Genomic DNA, 22,378 nt, shown 5'->3' with positions numbered 1-22,378 from the left:
ATCACTGCTCGACATACAAGAGATTGGGACGTAAGAAACTACTGGATTACCATCACTGACACTGTTACTTTGCTTTTGCCTTTTGTCATCGGCTTACGCGCTTTTGTTCTTGGCCTTCTTTTTGAGAACTATGACCCATTCCTTGTCCGGGAGTTGGTGCCAGCAAACAGAAGGGGGGGCATGGAGCCTCGCCCGTGGGATGCACAGCCGTGTGTCTCCCGCTACAAAGCTACTCCTGTGAGCCTCAGACTGTCCACTCGCTGACGCCGTTGTGTTTCTTAGCCCTGGTCGCGGAATCCGGATAGGAGGGTTCTGCTCTTTGCCTCTCTGTTCAAAGCGTATCTTCATCTGTTCCTGAAAGAGTAAGAGATGGCGATGAATTACGTTGCAGGACCAAAGCTTGGCCTAGTCATCGGATAACAGCCAATTCTATTAACAAAAAAAAAAGGTTTCTAAATCATAACTTATACATTAAGGTAAAAACCAGACGGCCATTGGACGTTACGATGTCCTTTATATTAGCCAGTACCTGGTCTTGTAAATATGTAGATATGTAGTTCACGATTGCTGTTTCCAGCAGAGCCACAGTCACAAAAGACAAGCACCCCAGCATCCAGACGTCAATGGCCCTCGGTCTCTCGGCCTAAAAAAGAAAACAAATACTATACAGTATTTTGACTTACGCTGCTGTTTGGGAACATGGTTTGTCTTTGTGAAGCATCTTATCATCGTTATAAGAGCTTTTGAGGTTCTTCTACAGTATTTTATTTGTCATTTCGTTTAGATTATATTGTTAACAACAACGACAACAAAATAGTTACCCAAGGCATGCGTGCTGTTTTGCCAGTCTGTGAAATCATCGATAGTACCGCCGTGGTGCCCAGAACAACCCGTGCGGAAACGGCTGACTGTTTGGGTGACAGCCATATTTGTAGATATGACGCCACCACAATGACCACGGACGGGAGGTAGGCAGTCAGCAGGTACCGCCACAGCACTCTGCGGAGTCGCATGCGCAGTTCCAGCGATGTGAACGCACTAGTGTCTACAAAAGAGTGGCAATCGTTATACTTTACATGAGTACCTAACTGAATTCTTAAAGATATTCGCTCTTTACCATGGGATCCGTGAATTATGTTTCTCTGTGTATTTATGTGTTGCTGATGTGATATGTTTATGTATATATGTAATGTGAAGTACAATGAAAAAGATATTTGCTCTCAAAATTTTGTATTTTTGAGCACCCACGTGCAATTGATTGGAACGACACCTATAGCTATCAAAACATTGATCCCGGAATAGTGTTGTGATTCATGAAATAATCTACTCGATAATTACCATTGATGTAGGTAGGACAAGAGGACATTTTGAATTGACAGGTCCCAAGGACGAGACTGCAGATGGCACAGTTCATCCCAGCCTTGCACGTGTCTGAGAGTGACGTCATGCATGGTTCCGACAGGTAATCACACACTTGATTGAAGAACTCACAACCTGTCTCTGAAATAAGTGAAGAGATAAACGAGTTTAGAATACACTGACACGTGTGCGTTTTCGAGTGAGTAGATTTTAAGAAGGTTTGATGCCTAACTTATAACATCGGGGAAGTACTAGTGTATGTACTGAAAAAAGCTGACAGTGCATTTTATCTGACAAGGACATGAAATTCACAGAAACGTGTGCTTTTTCGTGTAGTAAGAACTTACAACATCGTAGTAGTACTAGTGCACGTAACGTTACTGAGAAGACATTGTATTCTTTCTGACGTGGGCAGTACTATTTTCCGCACACATAAGCTTCATACAAGAGCTATGAACGGTAGTTTTCTGTGTCAATTTTCTAATAAACGTGAAAGTTGCCATAACTACAAACCGGCTGTGTCGTTACTGATGAAGGATTGGAACGTCGCGCTCTCCTCCACCCCGATGAACGTGAACTGTGACGTCACTCCTGTAGCGTCGCTCTTGATGGGAGCACGGGCGACATTGTTGGACGGCTGCAGCCGGAGTCTTATTCCATTATCTGGTGTGGATGAATGAATACATGATTATCAATTATTACTCACTGCAAATGGGGGAATGTACAAATCCATAACCCCAATATCCTCAGCAGTGTTTAGGATCATTTGTCACAATGACGCTAAACATTTAATGATAACATTCTGGACCACATTACTGAGAAGATTTTCATTTCGGCCATGCAGATATGAATACTGTAGATGGTAACTTACAGCCCAACAGAGCCACCCTGCAGATTTGTGTATCCAGCGGATATCGCTCCAGCTCGGCCACGCAGCTCACCCTTAGAAGACGCCTAGAGCGTGATGAAAACGAAATATATCAATCAGGCATTTTTTGAGCATGAGGGGTCAAGTGCAAAAACAAAAATTGCAACAAAAAAAATAAGTAGACACAATACCAGTGACGAGAGTTGACCCATACAACAGCCTTTCACCATCTGTTTGGTTGTCATTTTGAAAGTTGTTTAGCATATCATAAATAATAAAAAAAATGGCTGCCAAAATTACAATCATAATAAAGGGTGCAAAAGATGTATCGAAGACTCTTCTTCTGATTTGTATTTGTTATCTTAGAATTGCAATAATGTAACGTTGGGTAACATAAATTCGCGGGGTACTTAAATTCGGGATTTTTCGAAAACGGGGTATTTAGGGATATGTGCTAGATGCAACATCAGTAATACCGCTAGAAATTCAAACTTGACAGACTAACGTATTCAGAACATTGTCTGAAAAGCTTCGATAACCATGCATTAGAAGTTGGCTACGTCAAAAACTCTCCGTCCCTTTTTGTCACAGTCTGAGGGCTTCGTGGGAGAATTATACTACATTGTTGTTCGCTGGTTTATAAGACAAATATCACATCCGCTTCCTGCTCAACACAATTATTTACAATACAACTTATTAGAATCTCTTTTGCTAACCTACAACTGGACTCTAAGTGTGATTAATCATCAAAACGCCTCTTTGTTGCTACAACCAATGGCTACGGCACTACGGTGAATTCAAGTTCCCGCCGCCATATTCGTTACCCAGAATCCTGCTATTCGGCAGACGACAAACGTTTGCGAGGAACACTTTTTTGTCCAAATGTTGTGTGTGATAGTGGACTGATGGCGATATTTTCCTCAAAGTTTGCTCTTAGCACAAGCAGAAACACATGGACATAGTAGTATTACCATTTCTACGGCATCCAGCTAACGCCCCGATGAATAATGTACAAATTTCCATGACGGTGGGGATCGACTTTGAGTAACGTTCTACCGACTCAACACACGGGTTGTTCCCGGAGGCCTGATGTGTGCGGTACGGCCGTTTTTTCGTGTTTTTTTTTTACTTGGACACGTCTATATCCGAAGCACTCTCCTCAAGCCAAGGATGGAACGAATAGCTGCTGTATAAAATGTAATTAGCGGTAAGATATTCAAGACGAATCTTCTCTCCCGAATTAATGTTCACCCCTGTCCGACAGCACCGTCATTGTGCGTGCGGCGGACGGTAGTTTCAAGTTGAAATATTATGGTGTCAGCACGACTAGAGACAAATATATATGATTAGTGCAAAGATAGTACATGATACTGACAGAATAATAGAAAAAAAGGATGGTTTATTGTTCTGCTAGATTGATTTCAGTCAACCATTATCGGAAAAATCCCGAATTTATGTTACCCAACGTTACTACAAACAACGATATCTACGTTATTTTGTAGACAATAAGTCCCCGTTGATCCAGCCACATCGAGTTGTCCTCCTCCTCCTCAGTAGTCGCTGTTCGGACGGACTGCCCGAAGGCCAGTGGAGGGGACCAGAGAAGGGTGGGTGGCACGGGAATCCACGACGGGGCAATGCCGAACAGACGACTATCGACCCACGATAAAACGTACTGGACTCTGATAAAAATATTCTGCAAAGAAAAGTTTGAGGTGACAAAGTGAAATTAAAAGTATACTGCAGTACACATGTACTAAGACTTCATACATAAACTGCTTTTCACATAGTATCTATTGAAATGAGAAATATGCTGCGATGAATTCCAACATTAAGACATTATTCTAACCATGCAGTTTTTATCTTTATGTCCTTACCGCATGTTTCTCTGAAAGAGATCCAATGTTGAGAATGTAAACATTCGATGCGACGTCCATCCCTCCTAAATCAAAATGAAAAATAAAACAATTTCAAGAAGAGAATGGATTAAATCTAAGATATTATTGTCTAATTGATTTCTCTTTACAATTATTGCAGGTAACAATTTGATTTAATTTTCACAACTTATTTTTACCTGCCAAAGATGATGCATTGGTTGAAAGTCACACTTGAATTGATTTAAGCAATTTGTGTAGATCGCACACCAACAAAAAAATGAAGTTTTGTCAGCTACTGCTCTAGATAATGTTCAACGAACCTATTTCACTTGGCGCCTCTGTGGTGTCGTACCCCGGTGGAAGAAACTTTCCAGTTTTCCAGTTTTCCTGCCAGTCTGCCCAGCTGATGTTAGCTTCGCCAGGATCGAATAAACCCTATCAGTGGTGAACAGGAAAAAAAATCTCAATTCTATATCTTTATCATCATAAACAGAAGTCTGCGATGAGTCGAATGATTTAATGATAACCAAAAGAGCTGGCTACAGGGTAAACCGTCATTTTAGACTCGGTACATTGATACCTTAAGTTAACTTATGCATGGTTCTGATAGACATAAGTAAATGATATAAGTTAATATTGTGTTTCAAAGTATTACCTCTAGCCAAGTATCGCTCTCTGCGTGGATGAAGAGGGAAAAGCCGTAGTTAATTCATAAGAAAAAAAATCACTTCCAAAACTGAATATGCTTTATGTTCTCCTAGGATCCGCTGACTTGAAATTGATGTATTGCACATCATAAACATTTTTTATGCAGGTGTTTGTCATTTATCTGGGCGTAGCCCTATTGGGACAAAACGAGGTGTCAACCGTTACTAATAGCATGCAGACGACTATTACTTATACCTCATTCCACTAGGACGGCGCTCTCATCCTTTTAAGCTTTGTGTTTTGTTGTCTTTTTGGTCATACTTGTACGTTTTGAATGATATTCCCATTATAAAGTCAATCGTAACACAAATCCAGTTTAGGACGCAGCGACGCCGCCATCGTGCCGCGTGTCCATTGAGAGGGGGGCTTTACAGGGAAGAAGAATACCTGTATTATACATCCTATCCACACCTCCAGAATACTACGTACCTTGGCACATCCCGGGTACGAGACACAAGATCGACGCCGCGGCTTGCCCGATGCAGGTCCCGCCCAACACATGTACAGGTGGCGGGTCGGTACACGTACGACTCCGGGCCCTCATACCAAATCCACAGGGGGCGTCACAGGGAGCCCAGCTACCCCACTCCGACCAATCACCGTTCACTGAAACAGCAATTTGTATCGTAGTAAAACACACTTTGATACTGTCCTTTCCCAAAGGTTGTCATTAAAACGTTTCAGTCTCAAGCTAAGTTTATTGTTGTAATGTAGAATCTGTTTTTTTATAGTGTGAACATATATATATTCTAATGCAACAATCCCCATAATGCAAAAATATGTAAATATTTAAACGACTGCTTTGTCCATAGAAAAACACCGAAACTAATGATTAGCCCCACTCGATTATAACATTACATGTATATCAAAAACTTATGCTAGCCCTTATTGTATTGTATTAGTAATTAAGATGTGTAGTTTTATTCTATACTTTTGACATACTTTGTACTGAGCACAATTGTCGTGGAATAAAGTTCTTTTTAAAGTTCTTCTATATAGCAAAAAAGGGACAGACAAGGTCAAGGCGGCGATACAATTAAGTTTTAACTTAACTAATCAAACTTGCATAAACGAAAAACGCCACCACCGAACAAGAAAATTTGCATTTATGTAGTGTATGTCAAGTTTTCTGTAAAGAATGTCTGTAAAAGCATCTTTTCAGTGCATTATTTCTGCCGAATGTGAACCGCTAGTTAGGCCATGTTGATTTGATTATATGGATGACATTCGCGCCGGCATAAATTTCCGTCCGTTTTCGGTCATCGTAAAATGCAGCTGCAAAATGACAAAATACACGCTGTAAACTACAAAAAGATATTTTTGGAAATGGATACTAACGTCGTGGAATGCCATAGCCAATTCCAAAGTCAAAAAAGAAGTTTTGAAAGAAAAAAGAAGAGGAAGAATCTACATTTCGGTATACCATACTTGCACGTGTGTTTAGTTGTGTTAATTCATCCTTCATGACCACTTAGATTTCACAATGAAGGCAACTCTTCTTTTTTGCTAAGCATTATTTTTCTATTCGCAAGCTAGCAGCAGTTTTGGGGTGCCCAGAGGATGTCGTCTATATAATCAAATCAACATGGCCTGATAAGCGAACCGTAACAGAAGTCCCAGTCCGCCACACCAACAGCCCCAGCGTGATAGCCGATGTGTCTGACCGGCCCGAGCTCCAGACCTGGGGCTGTCATCTGGATGAAAGGTAGGCTCTCTTCATGGGCCCGGACTGCAACAGTTCCATCTGCCGACCAGGTAAGCCAGAACACTCGGTACTCACCAAGCGGTAGGATATCTACAGAGAAGAGTTGAAAACATTATTGTTACTTTACTAATTAATTATCACAGTAAGTGAAGACGATGATTTCCTTCTGAGATTGATGCCAATGATTAGATAAAGCTTGAGAAATCAATCGTCCAAAAACATTAACAGAAATGATAATTACAGACAAGCACAGGAAATAAATCGTTCAAAAACATTTACAGAAATACTACTTAAAGACAAGTACACGTAAACCGTTACTTACTAGGGGTGGCAGCCGCCGTCAGGCCTCTAGCATGACCGATGCTACTTTGGTCACCGATGACGATTTGAATCATGGAGTCTGTGTCTCCATTATCGCTGGACAAAGCCATGTACACCCCCCGCGCCCTGATGGCCCTAACTTTGACTGTATAGGGAGACGTGATTGGTGGTAGGTCCCATATGTATGCAGCCTCGAGATTGTCCGTCAATCTGTGCTGGCAGGCTGGATGAAATATAATAGTGATGAAAGTTATCATATAACATCAAATCATCTCTGGTTATCACAAACATAAAACACATTTCTTGCATCTTAAAGTAATGTGTTGGTAATCAACATTTTTCTTCAGCACAGAAACGTGATTGAAATATTGCTGCACGTCAACACATTTACTCCCTTAATTCCTCCCTCTAAGGGGCATACTGAAAGATGTCACAGTATTGCATGTTATATCTAGTAAAAATAGACTACAAATATTACCTGAACAGGTCGAACTATTCACCAGGATCGTACCTCCGCCGAGGCATGCGCAGTAAAAGGACCCGAAGACGTTCACACATTCCTCATTTACGGCACACCCTCCATTGTTTTGACTGCATTCGTCGATATCTAAAAGGAAATGCGTGTCATCATTGAAAGCAATAGGTGATGAATGTTCAGAACCACAGTCGTGTACTATGGTGTTGTTAGAAGTACCAATCAACTTTTCAAAGCTGTGAAGGGAGGATATTAAATCAATTTACATATGTTCATGGAATTATCGGTAATACTCATTTGCTTTCCTACCGACGCAGATTTTTGTGTCTGGGCCCAAAGTCAAGCCAGCTGCAGGCGGACACGTGCAACTGAACCCGTCTGCCTCATCCACACACCCATGGGAACAGTCGTGGGTAGACTCTACACACTCGTCAATAACTGTTGATAGAAGTCGCCATAGTTTTTGTATCAGCAACAATAATGTTGATTTCTACAAGCTATGTATTGTCATGGAAAGGTCAGGACATATGGAGATCTTGCATTGGGAGACCACAAATGATATTAGCGTGAAAGTTCAGCGTCTGTTAACTTGGTGAATATTAACATGATGGAATGTGATTCAACTTTATTTCAACACACAAAACAACCGATCGCTGGCAACACGTAATATTTCGTAAGCGTGACGTCAGAAATGGGGCCAAGGTAGTTACAGAGGCGGATAAAAGTATTTTTCTCTGTGTTTGCTGAAATGAAGAACATTTTCCATAAACGTTCAATAGATTTTCATCAAAAATAAAGTAGAACAAGAACTTACGGATCTGGTAGTGATCGAGTCTGCTAAGTCCAATCAGAAAGTCCGCAGGAAAAAAAACCTTGTATCCCAAGGCAAGATAGCAAATGTTGTTATAAAAATCGTAGTCAGCAGACCGACAAGTGCCGGTGGGAACCCTGGCTGTTCCCTGGAGACACGCCTGGAGACATTCCGCTCTTGATATCCCGGTAATCCTGTCATCGTCATGACCAATGATTGCCGCGCCGCTAAATAGTAGGAACTCGTCGAATGGATAAGCTGTGTATGAAAAGAATATGCAAATCATCAAAGTTGGAATCTGTTGTATATCTTTTAATGCATGGCAGATACAATGTATGTTGGCATGCATATGGGTAAGCTGATTCGCTTTTCTGTGCATGATTATGGTACCGGGTGAAAAATACGGGATCCCACCAGAGTACAGACGGTTACACCAGTATGTTCCGAGGTACATCTCTATGTTCCGATACCCCCTCAGCCTGGGAGTGTCGGAATGTAGGGGGTGTTGGAATGTAGGGGGTGTCGGAATGTAAGGGTGTCGGAATGTAGGGGGTGTCGGAATGTAGGGGTGTCGGAATGTAGGGGGTGTCGGAATGTAGGGGGTGTCGGAATGTAGGGGGTGTTGGAATGTAGGGGTGTCGGAATGTGGGGGTGTCGGAATGTGGGGGTGTTCCCGTAGAGATACCCCTTTATCCTTGTCCTGCGGGAATGCTATGTATAGGCTTTCAGATGTTGAATCAATTCAAATGTTTACCTGTAGATCCGATTCCGAAAATAAGATGAGGCTTCCAATAAAAGGAATTTGGCACCAATACACGTTTTTAAATTAGAAACCGAGTAAAACTAGGTGTTTTTTTTTTTTGTACAGCTTATACAAAGAGCATATACATGTGGTGTAATGTGACCAGCATCAGTCAAAGCCATGAATCTTAGCTCGTGTATGTCTTGCACAGTGTAACATTAGACAAGACATTAAGAAAAACACTTCGCATTTGAAAATTACTGTTGCGGGTCGTATCAGAAACAAACTTCACAACACTGGTTATATTGTACATGTGTTTATAGTAGATATACCATCACAAATGCGTAAAAAAACAAAGTTTAACATAACTCACCTGAAAGAGCGCGTTGACAGTGAAGTCCCAAAATCAGCAAAGCAACGAACGGGTGAATCGCAGTCATATTTACACATATCTATCCAGCGTTACCCGTCAAGTGCTATCTGAATATTTCATCTTGCACAATATTCACCACAACGATGTTACACAGCGCTAACACACACCGCCCTCACATGCCCGATAGAGTTAACGTAACATTTAGGTTACAGGATACAAAGTGTCCGTTATTAGCCGGTTTATGGCAGTTTATGAGTGTTCGCTATACTGACTCTAGATGAAATGGCAATGCACGGACACATAAGATGATCACGTCAACACGCTAAGCATTGTGTTCATCCTAATTAGTCTGTGACTTATGGCTCTGTTGCTAAGCGTTTGCCATAGGCACGTGCAACAGGTTGTCTCTCCACTCACTTGATGGGTGTGCAACAAATCTACGTTGACACTCCGGTGACACATGGGGTGGCCTTGGTTCCTATCTGTAGATTGTGTTGGTTGAAAGCATTGTTCGTGGTGGAATTTGACATGATAGACTCTGACGTTTCGGCCTCGTCAGGCGTGATGATGATGACGACATACGAAATATATTTTCACTTAGACATGCAGTGACCATGAATGGTGACAATAATGAATGCATCGGAAAGCCGAATGACAAAATTTTTTTGGGCGAAACTGACTCTTTAACAGCATGTTCATGGCATGTGCCTGAAACTATGAGCACGAAATTTTTTACCTGATGTATAGTAGAATGAAAAACAACGCGTATTCAAACAAGACTATTGATTCTTGGATGCACATATCTATTCAAGGGTCATCAATATTTACAAAGAAAATAAACATAAGCACCGCCTGCCTGAAAACACGTGCATTGCAACTTTGATGCAACAGCAGTTACATGCAGAACATGCACAATATCATTACGAAGTATAGAAAGTAGCGAATTTATAACAACACTGTGTTTTGTAAAAGGCTTTCGTAACCATAATGGGTTAACTTGCTGGGCGACTGCAGTTCAGTGTCATGTGAGAAGTTTGTGCAATAGCGGGTAGATGATCCCAAAAGCTCTTTTATAAATACCACGGCTCAGGGACATTAAACATTCATCCACTGAGTAATGTTCATGACGATTGTCAGTTTGGCAGCAATGTCAACACCGCTTGTTCACAGAGGCGTTATAACAACGAAATGATAAAAAATATAAGTGAGATTATTATTTTTGTGGATTACTATGATTCAGAACACATAAAATGCACAATAAAAGAATTACGAGATAGTCATACTTAGAACAGGATCATGCGCCATCAATCGATGTTTTCTACTGCTAATTCTACATGTCGGCGAGCCATTGATGCATCTGACATTAGTTCACTTTTTCAGTTTTCTTATGCGGTGCCTGATACATCGACTGGCTACGAATGCAATGAAAGTATTGTATGTTACTTCGTCTGCGTATACTTCCAAAGAATAATGGTAAAATGGAGACTGTAAGCAGAACAAGTAAAAAATATGACGGATCAACTTCAGATAAACGAGAATATCCAATTGCGGATTGAAGGGTAACTACCAGTATACGCGGAGGATGTTCAATAGGCTTCGCTAGTCATGGCTGCCCGACTGTGCCGTCTTGGAACAACGATCATTATCAGCTCTTCCTTGGTGAAGTAGACAGATTTCCATCCTCCGTTACGAACAGGCTGCCACCCGACGTGGATCTGGTCTTCACCTGGGTAGGGGACGACTTTCCACCTTCCGTTCATCTTCCTCTCCCATACAACTGTTGGAGTGACCCTCAGTTTAGGACGGGGAATATGGTTTGGTCGATTGAACGATTCTTCCGTTGAAACCATCCTAAACTGCCCATCTGACCCCTCCTGCCATCCTGCCTTGCTTGACGTCATCAGTAAGGCGTTCGCCAAGTCACCACCAGGGGGCCTGGGGATGACGATCCACCTTTCGCCAGGAAGCCTGTACCACATGTACATGATTTTTGGCGACCGCGGGTTTTTGAACTTTGCTCCTGGTATGCGGATTGTAGACCACTCTTCGCCCAACGCTTACAAGAGAAATCCTGGTCGCGGAATCCTCGTTCTCCTATATCTGAAGCTCTGAGCAAAAATGACACAAGTTAGTGTCATATTCTGATTGTATGTTATCTTTGTTATAGAACCTTTGTTATATATACATACATGCTCTCTGAATAGCTGTTCTCGACTTAACAATGATGTTTATAGTAGAATATATAGATACATTCTAAAAAAGCATACTATTAGAACCTTACGACTCAAAGATATGGTTTCGGACAGAATTGTGAGCAGTAAAAGTGGTGATACATACTTTTTCTTCGAGTCGAGACTGGACGTATATGGTATTGTATATGGGACACCTGCCACTTCTTGCTATTCCAGTGGGCTGAGCGTACAGACGTTTTTTTTTCGTTACGTATAACACAAACTAACGGCATACTTTAAACGCTGATGCATTCTACATAACTGCGCGGGCGTAGTTATTAGATACACTTTACAGAGTCATTGGCCGAGGCCTTTTGCATCACGTGCACGTCACGCTTTATGCTTCGGTCACAATTGCGCCGGTGCCCGTCGGGGATGTAGCTTTGATTTATACCATTATTTGATTATCATTGTCTATCGTTATCATATTCTATGTATTACTTTTATTTATAAGTTATAATCGTGTTTGATAAGTATAGACGAGAAGGGCCTAGTATGAGCTATATACGCGTTTTTCCTCCTCTTGAACCTGTTATTATCTATTGTTTATCGTATTATGTATCATAAATGTTCTTGTTGTGCAAATGAATAAACAAACAAACAAACAAACAGACAAATTATTACCTGTCCCGGTGGACTGACGGCAACCGGAGGGGTACCTCGCGATATGTTCTCACGTTGAAGTCACGGCGTCGTTTTGGCCGCGGGGCCCGGGTAGAATTTAAGTCAGAACTAAATTTTTCTCGGGTCCCCGCCGGGCCCAAAAATAGCCCGGTAGCCGCAGGGTGCCCCAAGGGACCACGTAGGGGTCACGCCCGGAAGTGCCAAAAACGGCCCGGGAACTACCCGGCAGGGCCCCTTTTCCCAATTGTGACCAAAGCATAAGGTTTTATCATGCAGAGCACGACGCCGTGATTTGAAAAGCTGACGAAAGCATGCAATAAAAAGAATGATACGGTTCATCGGTTGCAAATGTCATGCATACGCTCGACGACGATGAATAGTGATTCGTTGAGTCATTAGGTCTTCAGGCCAGTCAATGAATCGATTATGGAGGCTTCATGGATCAGAAAATATACGCAGTGAATACAAGCTTGGGGCGGGGCCGCATTCTTCCCGCTACAGAGCCACCTAGCGGCGGTGATTAAACCACAAGGCGGTGACCTCGCTGTGACCTAACGTTACAATTTGAAAGAGCGCTCAACGAATTCTATAGAAAAAAACGGATATCGTTTTACGCTTTTTTTGCTTTGTTGTCTTTTCCAGTGATATCGATATTTTTACACTTTGCATGATATCACAATTATAAAATTAACGGTTACACAAATCCAATTTAGGTCGCAGCGAGGTCGCAGCGTGATCGACGTCTAGTGGACTATTGGCCTTAACTGTAGATCTAGTCATTTATTGCCATAAGATTATCACACTGACGTCCAAAACGTTGGCAGTTAAGACTTTATTTGGATTTTCCAACAAAGAGAGTCATTATACAGACATTTAACACCCTTACATGCTCAGTTGGAGAATATGAGCAGAATAACTAAAATCACAAGAAATTATTTCACGTAGGGTCCAGTAAATTGGATGAAGCTTTTATGCAAAACACTGCACATGAAAACCTTTAGTAAATAATCACACATGCAATATCATTTCATAATTAGACAACGATCGCCACGATCTTCTCAAAACTAGACACTAAGAATAACTGTATATACCAGCATTTTTAAAGAAAATACTTGAGCTAAGATATCCTTATACATAACAGCATGACCATCAGGAACAAACATAGTCTATTCAACATTCTTCTGAACAGAAAAGGCTGGCGCGGCTTCAGGTCTGATAATGGGAACTTAAAACCTCCTTACATACAGGTATTAACGTATTTATATATGTCCTCAATATAAGCTAAGGTACCCACGCTATCGGTATGTTGACATATTCTGTTCATGATACATTTACAACCTTTTCACGCAACTAAGTAGCCTGAACAATCTTAGTTTGTTATTGCGCTATAGACTTATGACAAAGTGATAGATAGCTATTTACAGCTCACAACTTGCGCCTATCCACAATCAAGCGTATTCATCTCATATTGTTGTCCTTTTTAAATTTCATTTATTCATTATTATTCAAGTGAGAAGAGAGATTGCAGACGTAGTGGTGACGCGCTTGACAAACTTATAATTAACGCCACCACTAAACATGTATACACAAGACATAAAGGTGAAAAGATAAGAATACAAACTTGTAACAAAACATGATGCACTGACTTATAACGAAATACGATGATCTTATATAAATGCTAGAAACAAATGATATGGTATGAAAACAAAACATTCTTGACGGCACATGTCCAATCCATTTACCCAATGGCGAAATGTCTAGTTGAACAGCTCCCAGTGGTAGTAAAGCAAAAAGCTAACACAAAATATGGCAAACATGATAGGGAATACAATGCGGGCAACAGTGTCCACCCTAGCCGTCACACGCTGGATTCTCTTCTCTTCCAACGCGTCTTCCTCGGCCTCGGGTCCGAACGGCTCTGGATAGGGATTCATTCGTGCTGCCCTCGGCACGTAAACTATCGGCTCTCCGGGGTACTGTATCCACGGAGGATGTTAGGCTTGGCTGGTTGTGGTCGGCCTACTGAAATACTTGGAACAACGATCATTTTCAGCTCCTCTTTGGTGAAGTAGACGGAATCCCATCCGGATTCTTCGGGGGTACTGATGTACTCCCACCCGACGTGGATTTGGTCTTCACCAGGAAAGGGGATGACTCTCCACCGCCCGTTCATCTTCCTCTCCCATACCACTGATGGAGTTCGGACCCTCACTTGAGGACGGGGGGTGCGGCATCGTGGATTGACGGGCTCGTCGATTGGAACGATCCTAAACTGTCCATCTGACCACTCCTGCCATCTTACCTTGTTTGACGTCATCAACAAGGCGTTTGACAACTCGCCTTCAAAAGGCCTTGGGATGACGATCCACCTTTTGTCAGGCAGCCTGTACCACATGATTTTCGGCGGGTTCTTCAACTTGGCTCTTGGTATGTGGATTGGGGCCCGCAGAATACTCTGGCCAATGGGGGTACGTTCATTGGAACGCTCCGGCTTGCCCAATGCTTCCAAGGCGTTGTGGTACGGTTTGTAGGAAAATCCTGGTCGCGGAATTCTGATAGGGGGGGTTTCCTCACGCTTTGCTATCTTTTTCCGCAGCTGTGGGCAAAAGAAGGGCACGTGTCAGGAACATAATTTTGATTGTTGTATTCTGTTTGTTTCGTAGAACTTGACTTGTATTGAAATGATGTGCTCCACCGCTAAGCAATCATATTACAGTAAAAGATGTCACAGATACGTTGAACGCTGTTCATTAAAGTTTTAAAACTCAACTATATCACTTTTGACAAAAAAGATAGTTTCATCAGATTAAGGCCATACTATATCAAATCATCCTTCTCAACCAATGTCTTTAACATCAAAAAGAGACGAGAAGAAGCCGAACCTATGCAGAGTTGTTTGAGAACCAACGTTTTAGATGTTTTAAAAGGTCTGTTGGTATCATTATATGTACCTTTCCACGACTTTTGTATCTGTATGAGTGTGCTTAGCCCGATAGGGCATGAATGTACAATAAACGGTATTATTATTGTTATTATCATTAAAAATGGTGATAATTACTTTCTCCTCGAGCCGAGACTGGATGAAGTAGACGGCGACTGTCTCCAGAAACATGAGGATGACAACAGTCAGACATCCGCTGAACCAGACGTCGATTGCTCTTACTTCGTTGACCTGGGAAATATAAAGATGTTAGTATACTTGTGTAAGTTCATTTCTTTAATATAGATTGTAAAACACAAAGGACGACGTCAATTCGATTATAAATGCCTGAACGGTCTATTCATCACAGCTATTGTTGATGGTTGTAAACGCAATTGCCTTCCGGTTTGCTATATTGCGCAGCTGTGTATAGATTGGTTATCATTTGATCATGACTTAGGCCAATATTCGTATGACAGTTTCCTGACAACATGAAATCTCACGAGAACACAACTTTCAATATGTCCCTCCGCGCTATGAAGTCTCTGAATAGATGATAGTCACACCACCATATCTTGACATGAATTGCCCTTGTACAATTCATAACTTAGGTATTATGCAACTGAATTGTATGTCTACTGCTTATTATAACCGTTTAGACCATTTGTAGCCTTATGCTATGGTAACATTTCCAACCCGGGGTACGGCCGGGCTGTTTGCGGAAAAAAATGTTTGTTAAGAAATATACACAAACTATGCTCATGTTTGATTTTGTTCTCATTTTTTTGGCGTTTTATTGTCTTTTCGTTTTTGCAAGCTGCACGGCCGAACGCCGGTTTGGAAATAATATCTAACAGAACAGACTAATTACGCCGGCTATAGGGAGAATAACTTGCCAGGGGAGTTTTGGCCTCCTTAGGGTTTGGCCATGGCTTGTCCCGGAGGTGGAAATGTAACCTTCCCGGGGCCCGGGGACTGCCTTTCCTGGCCAAGTATTCTCCTTTTTGCGAATTCTACTATCCGTAACCCAGAAGGAAGGCCTAGTGGAGGCTAGGTTTGGAAATGTGACCATAGCCTTACCCAGGACACTGCGCCGACGCCACTTCCATGTACGATGATGGTTAGGAAGCCCGTGATCCCCAGTGAGACCCGTCCCGAGACGACAGAGGTCTGTAGTGGGAGCCATAGCTGCAGGTACGAGGCAGTCACTACAACTGCAGACGGGAGGAACAGTCTGAAGGCATGGCTCGACAGGCGGCGCCGCATGCGGAGACGAACTTCCAGTGTGGTGTACCCGTCTGTACCTGGAAAAGGAAGCCACAATCATTCTTCTTGAATATGGCTTCCTCCTAAGTTACAGTACAGACTTCGGGATATTCATCACAGTCCCGCTGTGTCTACCGCGAGATTTCGCTGTGTCTACCGCGAGATTTCGCTGTGTCTACCGCGGGATTTTGCTGTGTCTACCGTGGGATTTTAATGTGTCTTCAGCGGGATTTTGCTGTGTGGAATTTTGCTCAGCGCAATTTTGCGGTGTCTACCGCGGGGTTTGGCGGGGTCTGTATCGTATTCCTAAGTTTTATAGTTTTTGCGTCTTTTTCGTGTGCGAAGCATTTTTATCATGATCTGTCGCCCTTATCCCCAAGATTTATTTCAGTAATATACGTTCCAATACTTCCCAACAAAATGTTGGAAGGAAGAGTTTTCCCCTCATCTATCAAAATTCTAAATTTAAAGGGAAAACCTTTCATAGTCCACAGCTAGTGGCTTAGATAGTTTGACGGAAATATGATATGTTTATTACGTTGGTGGCCTTGATGAACACCGTATAACAAAAAGCTACGGTCTCCGCACACAAAGACCTCACACAAGTAAATTCCTGCTTAATCCCCAAAAATGACGGTTACACCCATCCGTTCTATGATACCAGAATAAAGACATTTTTATTGTTATTGCTAGCAAATGAATTATGCATGGTGGCTCTTACTGCATACCCAAATGTAGCCTTGTTTCATCCTCTATAGAAAATATGCCAATTTCCTGTGTGTATATCGTGCATCTCAATTCAATAGACACATGTTACAGATGAAAAGCATACAAGCATCAAAGAATACCGAAGATGCTTGAAATTATACAGCAGTAGCTGAAAGTTCCGAAATGGAATGATTCATGTAGTTTATAATTATTGTAGTAATTTGACAATGTATAGATGTATCTGTATACTATTCTTTTGTTTTGGGTCTTTTTATACTATGAAGGTCTTCATTCATTTTTCCAAAGGAAGTTATAGCGAAATTGATGTATACATAGACACCATGTATTAGATGTCATGTGTGCTTACTTGCTTGATCCTGTAGACAGCCATTTGGTTCAAACTCGCACTGTCCAATCGTCTTGGAGCATTGTTGACATTCGTCACTGAGACGACAGTCCGGGAATCGGCGGAACAGGCAACCGTCAAGGCTGTACTTGCACTTCTGTAGGAAGAAGACGCAATCTAGAAGGAAATTCAACAGTTAGCAATTTTCAAAGTTTTAAGATATGAATTCAATTTCCACGTAATTGCAACATGAAACAATAGAAAGAAAAAATACAGATAGTGCAAGTTAACGGTGACAAGTGGAACAACTGACTATTCTGAGAACTGCTGCGAAATACAATCTACGCTTTTGGGGTTTGACTTCTTTAGGTACATTAAAAAAGTGGATGGTATACAAAAACAAACGAACAAGGAAGCCTTTTATTGAAGGACTAAATTAAGAAGTTTACTGCTGTTGTCGATAGCAAAGAGTATCGATTTATTAATAGCGAATTAAAGATTTTTTTATCAATCAATATACTTTGGAAATCTAAAGCAGATATAATTGTAGAAAAAAATCGTAGCTATAGCTAAGAGTGTCATAGCTTATGTACATAAAACAGTCCATTCACACATATCGGTCAAAATATATTCATTTACCTGTTGAATTGAGCTGGTAGTTCTCGAAGGAGGCCTGTATGTCGACTTCTGTCAGCTCGAACTGTGACACCACTCCCGTGGCGTCTGTCTTGATGGCCGCGTACCTGATGTCGTCTGACGCCATCGGATTCAGCCTCAGTCCGTTATCTGCAGAAATACACACCACTTTGTTACTCCACACGGATCTCAGCAGTTAATTACATTCAAATGTTATGTTTTCGGGGCTGTTTGTATATGTGTATCTGGTTGTGTGTTTAACTGAAGAAGTCGCGGATGGATCATTATGATATTTGGTAAGTGGGTAAAGGTTAGAAAAACAAAGGTCAAGTGCAACAATTGGCCTAGCGCCTTTCTAAGGTACTGCAGCGGAACTTCCGGTTTTGATATATCTGATGCTTGGGACACGCGCGCGCTGTGATCGTGAGTTTTGAGTGGTAAATAGCTCTTGGGCCGAGAGTAAGTATTGTAAGATTGGGCCCCCTAGCGGTTTTTTTTCAATTAACATACTTACAAGCGTGAAGTTTGATACTGCATGTCTGGGTGTCAAAAGGATACTTGGTCAGTAATACTGGGCAGGAGACGTGTAACTTCCACCTATGGAACAGAACAGAAAAGAAGCAAATGAACAAACTTTTTGTCACATTCCTAAGTAATGAATGTTTTCAGTAATGTGTTTCGATCATGACTTGAAACGGAACTTTTGGAATGAAAGTAATCGACAAGATAATCAGTCAACCACATTTGGCCATGTCCATTTGAACTTAAAAGGCGTCTCACATAGGAGGAACGATAAAAAGACACAACAAAAGTACAGGGACTTTCGTAAGGATTAAAGGTAGCAAAACTAGGCAGAGCTCAGCAAAAAAGCGTTATTTTAAGTGGAAACATTGGCGTAATTACTAACGTCATCCTGTATACGGTGAGTCCATCGGTGTTGACCCATGCAGGTGTGTCGTCCTGAACAGGCGAGGCGCGTCGGACGGACTTCCCGAACATCAGCGGCGGCAGCCAGATCATGGCCCTCGGCACAGGCACCCAGGTGGTCGCGATCCCCTGCAACCTCGGGTCGAACCAGGACAGCATGTATTCGATGGTAAGGGACATGTTCTACAGGAGGGGGGGGGGGAGGAAAACAACAGGATCTCGTCAGAGGCGGGCATAAATGTGTAACTATCATAATGCTTCATGTAGGTAATCGGACAAAAAAGCCTCTTGTGAATAGGATACAATATTTCAGATAGTTATAGAAAAGAAAAGAAGTGGCAATCGTTTGCCCTCATTGTCTGCAAGAGTACGTATCATGAACGACTCCAGGACACAGATGGCCGTAGATGTAACATAACATGGGAGATCAGTAATAGCTTTTGATGTACATGTCTGGGTTGTGCAAAGATAGCAATTCTGAAATACTGAAGTAACACCAAAACAAAATGGATTATATGTTTCAGAACAATCAAATGCTAGCCAACATTGCAGTATTCGAATGTGGTGATACAGCTGGAGGTAAATAGAACAAACAAATGTCAAAAAGTATAAATCATACCGCGTGTTCCTCGTCCAGGCAGCTGATCTGCCGAATATAGACAGAAGTCACAATATGTAGAGTTTCCTCTGAAATAGAATAACAGAAGAGCTGAATGTTAACAGTATATTACCTGCGTTATTACCGAAAGCCAAGGCGAGATGCGCATGAGGACATTTTTGATGTCAGGCATTTAAATAGTATGCTATTCCATACATAACATACCTCTAAAAAAACAAAAAGTGTAATCATTCTTCAATGAGCTAAAACAAGAACATGGTCGCAAAAACTGTTTACAAAACACTGAGGGAGAACACTGAAAGAAAGTGAAGTTACAAAAGCACAGAACCTATAAGGATTAGTGTAAAGAACAAGAATTTTAATCATTCTTCATTGAGCAAAAATAAAGAACATGATCACAAAAAAATTGTATGCAAACCACTGAGGGAGAACAATGAATCAAGTTACCAGGGTACAGAACTTAGGATTAGAGCTGACAAAGTGTCCCATGTACCTTCCTCGTTCGGCCTGTTGGATGCGTCGTAGCCAGGCACGACGGTCTCTCCCGACTTCAAACTCTCTGATTCTCCCCACGCAATTGTGCTGATTGTCACATCGTCACTTTCCCCTGGGTCCAAAAGCCCCTACAGTATAAATGCAAAAGGAAAAAAGAAAAGTCAAATCGGATATCCATTAGAAAAGAAGCCTTAAAGGCACACAAATCACCCCGCACTTTAAGTCCCATGTTTTGATAATCATGTAGTATAAAGTTACATGCTACTTTACAAACTATGCCATGTGGAAGAATGTCAGTTACTAAAAGGTAAAAATAATGGAAGTCCAACTCACATCAATTATCGTTTTATGGTTTGGACCTGCAAAACAATGACATGTACACATGAGAGTGTAACAAGAACATACGTCTGTCTGATATACCTAGGAGTGGTTGTCAGTCAATCAAAGGGACATTGCAGAGAATTGGTCATGTTACATGTACTAAGTGTAGAGTAACCAAAAATGAGAACAGGGATTGTTCCTACCTGTGCAGCCAGAGTCTTCGTAACACAGCTTTGACCTGGTACCGTACCGCCTGCAGTCCCTCCCGCCGTACTGTGGCCATGGAGCAGGGCTGCTGCAGTTCCGCTGGCCCGTCTGACGACCAATGCCGCAGTCTGCGCTACAGTCGGACCACGGGCCCCAGTCTGACCACCCTCCGTGTACTGGAAGGGTAAAATACGTTAAACCAGTTACATCTGGCATTAGAACATCGGGCGGTCGGACACGCCACATCTTCTTTGTTTGTTCTTTCCTTCCATGCTGTGTCTCTACATTAACATATTATGTTTAATTTATTTGAACTTAAAGGTCAGAGCTGTACACCAATTCAAAATTATACACATTGTAGGACCAGAGAAAAGATAGCTAGCAGAAATGTCAAGCTAGTTGTGCACGTTGATCCAAATAAAGCCAAAGCCAGGCAAAATATGAAAAGGAAACAAAACAAAACGACTTATAAGCATCAAAAGGGCATCAAGTGAAGGGCCAGTTCCTGTCAGTTATATATACTTTACAAAACAACACGGCGGATGTTTCCAATTATTCTTAAGACAATCAACATTTAGAAAAAGCTAGAAAAATCGTATTGAAAACAAAGCAAGATGTACTTTGGCAGTTCAGCCCATCAGTAAATAACTCTCGCTTGGGCGGACAGGTGCAGTTGTAATAACCCTCGCTATTTTCACAGGTATCGGAGCACTGGCCGTTATTCGTAGCACATTCGTCGACATCTGAAATTGAAAAAAAATAGCAAATACTGTATTTACTAGACATCTGTGTATCTGAAAATTGCTGGGGTCAGAATTATCTAAGCAGGTCACGATCAAACATGTGGCTACCCTATTTACGCCGGATAGCGCCATGGTTGCCAATTGACAATTGTTACGTATCCATTTCTTCCTTGATTATTTTGTGCATATTACTTTAAATCATCACACTTATTTTACATTTCACGAGAAAGTGCCATGATTATTTCTAGCACAGTCACTTAAAATCATATCAAGTTACATAATGATTAAATCAGAAAGTAGGAGATGTACGTCACCATCATTTGTGATTCTTAACTCTTGTGCTGCTGGATCCATATATATATATATATATATATATATATAAGTATTCATATACTTGTACTTAGGTTAATCATTATGTATACATTGTTTGTTGTTTGCATGTATAGTTGTAGAAGACCTTACGAAAGTCTCTGTACTTTTGTCGTGTCAATAAAGATTTCCTATATATATATATGGGTTGTACATTATACAGCCTGTATGTGGGTCCCATGTATGTGCGGGTTGGGAGTTGTTTTTTTCAACTGAACGCGTTATTTTATGGAGACATATCAGATATGAGGGGAAAGCCTTTAAAAGTGGCAATCCCACTATTGTTTCTTAGAAAAATGCTCCACTGCTCACCGATGCAGGTCCTATTGTTGGCTGGTGACAACTCCCAGCCCGATGGACATGTGCAGCTGTACCCATCCTCCAGGTCATCACAGCCATGGGAACACTCGTCTAGATCTATCGTTGCATCACACTCATCAATAACTGTAGTGGGCGCAATGGTCAACTGTTACTACAAGTTGACTTCAAACAAAATGAGAAAATAATGCATGAATCCAGATGGATAAAGGACTTGCATTGGACGAACTCATTGGCGTTCGTTCTCTGAGAACATTGATTGACTAACTGATTATCCCACAGATTTATGTAATTGTTGTATCCCTTTGCTGAAATCCTAGGCAAATTACATCTTATTGTTTGTGTACTTGCATTAAGAAACAAATTCAGCAAGCGAAATTTCAATTGCCAAATGGTCTTAGTCAAAGTC

The 22,378-nt window shown here is 41.6% G+C and overlaps 2 protein-coding genes across 2 annotated transcripts; both read right to left on the bottom strand.

The window, feature by feature from the left end:
* Positions 1 to 93: 93 nt before the first annotated feature.
* LOC136429298 (uncharacterized) lies at positions 94 to 9,496 on the bottom strand. Its single transcript, XM_066419155.1, has 17 exons — positions 9,240 to 9,496; positions 8,128 to 8,382; positions 7,623 to 7,751; positions 7,317 to 7,445; positions 6,840 to 7,061; positions 6,416 to 6,607; positions 5,242 to 5,418; positions 4,760 to 4,779; positions 4,425 to 4,539; positions 4,105 to 4,169; positions 3,718 to 3,923; positions 2,231 to 2,313; positions 1,873 to 2,022; positions 1,339 to 1,500; positions 870 to 1,045; positions 530 to 643; positions 94 to 354 (listed from the first exon to the last, which is right to left on the bottom strand). The coding sequence occupies exons 1-17, from the start codon at positions 9,304 to 9,306 to the stop codon at positions 94 to 96; spliced, it is 2,523 nt and encodes an 840-aa protein (XP_066275252.1). The 5' UTR covers positions 9,307 to 9,496.
* Positions 9,497 to 12,911: 3,415 nt separating this feature from the next.
* LOC136430088 (uncharacterized) lies at positions 12,912 to 19,072 on the bottom strand. The gene is made up of 7 exons (XM_066420378.1): positions 18,878 to 19,072; positions 18,485 to 18,567; positions 17,974 to 18,120; positions 17,356 to 17,511; positions 16,095 to 16,318; positions 15,153 to 15,266; positions 12,912 to 14,690 (listed from the first exon to the last, which is right to left on the bottom strand). The coding sequence occupies exons 1-7, from the start codon at positions 19,054 to 19,056 to the stop codon at positions 14,052 to 14,054; spliced, it is 1,542 nt and encodes a 513-aa protein (XP_066276475.1). The 5' UTR covers positions 19,057 to 19,072; the 3' UTR covers positions 12,912 to 14,051.
* Between the last annotated feature and the right edge of the window lie 3,306 nt (positions 19,073 to 22,378).

Source organism: Branchiostoma lanceolatum, chromosome 3 (assembly GCF_035083965.1).
Source record: "Branchiostoma lanceolatum isolate klBraLanc5 chromosome 3, klBraLanc5.hap2, whole genome shotgun sequence".
In the NCBI taxonomy this organism is placed as follows: domain Eukaryota; kingdom Metazoa; phylum Chordata; class Leptocardii; order Amphioxiformes; family Branchiostomatidae; genus Branchiostoma; species Branchiostoma lanceolatum.
This window is presented reverse-complemented; position numbering and strand designations above follow the sequence as displayed.